The sequence below is a fragment of the Alosa alosa genome, chromosome 15, assembly GCF_017589495.1.
Source record: "Alosa alosa isolate M-15738 ecotype Scorff River chromosome 15, AALO_Geno_1.1, whole genome shotgun sequence".
NCBI classification, from domain to species: domain Eukaryota; kingdom Metazoa; phylum Chordata; class Actinopteri; order Clupeiformes; family Clupeidae; genus Alosa; species Alosa alosa.
Genome location: NC_063203.1, coordinates 31,747,462 through 31,750,779, shown reverse-complemented (window position 1 = coordinate 31,750,779; position 3,318 = coordinate 31,747,462). Strand labels below are relative to the sequence as shown.

Sequence of the window (3,318 nt, the reverse complement as noted above, 5' to 3'; positions counted from 1 at the left end):
TTGGATATGCCCACAATTAACACGCTGACAACTTTCAAACGAGAGTTTCCTGGCAGATGCACATCCCCTTTCTGTCCACCAAACGCCTCTCAACACGCCATGGCCTGCTGCCCCCTGCTGGCTAGGTCACGAATTAAACGTGTAGAAGGGGAGGAAGTGCCATCCCCATTCATGAGAAATGACCCATGCTATAGTAATATGGCAGCTAATAGGCTAGCCACATCGCCAGTAATATGGCAGCTAATAGGCTAGCCACATACCAGTAATATGGAAGCTAATAGGCTAGCCACATCGACAACATACTCTTGTGTCCAGTAATATGGCAGCTAATAAGCTAGCCACATCGCCAGTAATATGGCAGCTAATAGGCTAGCCACATCGCCAGTAATATGGCAGCTAATAGGCTAGCCACATCGCCAGTAATATGGAAGCTAATAGGCTAGCCACATCGACAACATACTCTTGTGTCCACCAGTAATGTCCACCAGTCCACATCACTCACATACATTGTTACATACAGTACTCTGCTTGCAATAGTAAGTCCCCGTCACCACCCCCCTACATACACAGCACATTATTTCATCAGGAAGCTTCTCCAACACACATCCCCAACATACTTACAGCACACTGCCCCCAATACACAGCACATTGTCTCATGAGGAAGTCCAACACACACATTGCACACTGCCCTTCCACATACACACAGCACACCATCCCATCTCCCTGTCATCCCCCAACACACACACACCAAGACCCCTGGCAGTTAGGTTAGCCCCCTTGAGCCGTGGATCTGCCCAAGGTTTCTTCCTTGGTAAGGAGTTTTTCCTTGCCCTGTTGCTCTTAGGTGCTCCTTTGTTGGTGCCCCCCCACCCAATCCCAATCCTCCCCCACCTTCCCATGCAGCCCTTGCCACTTAATCTACTAAACCCCTCTTCTACTGTCTCCCCCCCATTAATGCACAAATAGGCTGACACCAGACATAATTTCACTGCATTTCTTACTTCCAGTAACTATATGCATGTGACTATAAACTTCCTTGTATCCTTGTAATGTGGCAGCTAATAGGCTAGCCACATCGACAACATACTCGTGTCCACCAGTAATGTGGCAGCTAATAGGCTAGCCACATCGACAACATACTCTTGTGTCCACCAGTAATGTGGCAGCTAATAGGCTAGCCACATCGCCAGTAATATGGCAGCTAATAGGCTAGCCACATCGCCAGTAATATGGAAGCTAATAGGCTAGCCACATCGACAACATACTCGTGTCCACCAGTAATATGGCAGCTAATAGGCTAGCCACATCGCCAGTAATATGGAAGCTAATAGGCTAGCCACATCGCCAGTAATATGGCAGCTAATAGGCTAGCCACATCGACAACATACTCTTGTGTCCAGTAATATGGCAGCTAGTTTGTTGGTTTGTGTGTGGCCAGAAGGGAGCACATGTCGGACACCATTGTTATCATTTGCATCACTAATCACTATGCCATAGAGAGTTAAATCTATAGAGCCTGAACACCATAGAGTTAGATCTATAGAACCTAAACACCATAGAGCTTTAGATCTATAGGTCTGTACAATAATAATACAATAATAATAATCTGTTTAACCCCTGTGTGTGTGTGTGTGGTGTGGTGTGTGTGTGTGTGTGTAGCGTCATGTGGGAGTTGCTACTCCTTTGCCTCTATGGGGATGCTGGAGTCTCGCATTCGGATCCTGACCAACAACACACACCAGCCCATCCTCAGCCCCCAGCAAGTGGTGTCCTGCTCTCAGTACTCGCAAGGTACACACACACACACACACATTATATGTATGTATGTATGTATGTATGTATGTATGTATGTATGTACACACTCTGAGTGGCCCTCTGTGTGCCGGTCTCTAGGCTGTGATGGCGGGTTTCCGTACCTCATTGGGAAGTACGTGCAGGACTTTGGCATCGTGGGAGGAGGATCATGCTCTCTACCTCGGGCCGCACGCCTGCCTCTGTCCCGACGATTGCCTCTACGCCTGAAAACTCACTACGGGGTGGTTTCTATGGCAACTGCAACGAGGCGGCCATGATGCTGGAGCTGGTGAGGGATGGCCCGATGGGCGTGGCCTTCGAGGTGAGCAGCATATACGTCCGTGTGGGATGCTGGGTAATGTAGGAGATTCACATGGATGTCTCGCAGAAGCCCTTTCAGTCTGACACACAGGTTGAGGTGGATTGGGTTCTGAAGTGGCAGGTGTGGCTGAATTGACCGATCCCAAGCCCCGCCCCCCTTTACTATGTCACGAGGCTATCTCTCCACCTCAACATGAGCTGCTTAACAGGCTAGCCACTCCCCCAAGTTACATGGGAACTTGGATCTGAGCAGCACTTGGTTCCGTCTTCAATTAATCCTCGAAATATGGTTAGATTTTGTTATGGACACAATAACATATATCGCAGAGACCTGTTTATTGAATCAGAGTCACATCTGCAGCAAATAAGGTAAACTACCTGCTTGTGATAACGTGCTAATTGTTTATCCCCAGTTAACATGCATCCCATTAAGATCTGTGACACCGGATTGATTTGTCCTCAATTTGTGGTGTTGTAGTCTCACTCAGAATCTACTGTGGAATGCTGGGTAATGTAGTCTCACTCCTCCCCCCAGGTGTACCCAGACTTCATGCACTATCAAGAGGGCATCTACCACCATACAGGTATGTGTACACACACACACACACACACACACACACACACACACACACACACAGAGACCCCTGTTCCCCCCACAGGCTGGTGTATCCCCCACACAGGGTGATTTCAACCCGCTCGAAGGACCAATCACGCTGCTTGTGGCTACTGTCAGGCCAAGCCACAAGATCGGGCTGTGAAGTTCTTGGACCGTGAAGAACAGCTGGGGCGAGGGCTGGGGCGAGGACGGCTACTTCCGCATCCGCCGCGGACACGACGAGTGCAGCATCCCAACGCCAGAAAGCACACACACACAGATACACACATACACACAGCCCATCCTACACACATGTAGGGCTGTACACACACACACACACACACACACACACACACACACACACACAGATACACATGCATGCACACACACACACACAGATACACATGCATGCACACACACACACACACACACACAGTTACACATGCGCGCGCACACACACACAAACACAGATACACATGCATACACACACACACACACACACACACACAGATACACATGCATGCACACACACACACAGATACACATGCATGCACACACACACACACACACACAAACACAGATACACATGCATACACACACACACACAC

At 49.0% G+C, this 3,318-nt stretch overlaps 1 protein-coding gene across 1 annotated transcript in view; it reads left to right on the top strand.

Annotated features, from left to right (window-relative positions):
• The window catches only part of ctsc (cathepsin C), an 8,356-nt gene extending 5,556 nt beyond the window's left edge, over positions 1–2,800 (top strand). Inside the window, 5 exon segments of the mRNA XM_048264085.1 lie at positions 1,660–1,791; positions 1,894–1,952; positions 1,954–2,012; positions 2,014–2,116; positions 2,651–2,800. Of these exon segments, the coding sequence (XP_048120042.1) occupies positions 1,660–1,791; positions 1,894–1,952; positions 1,954–2,012; positions 2,014–2,116; positions 2,651–2,800 (503 nt within the window).
• Positions 2,801–3,318: the final 518 nt, after the last annotated feature.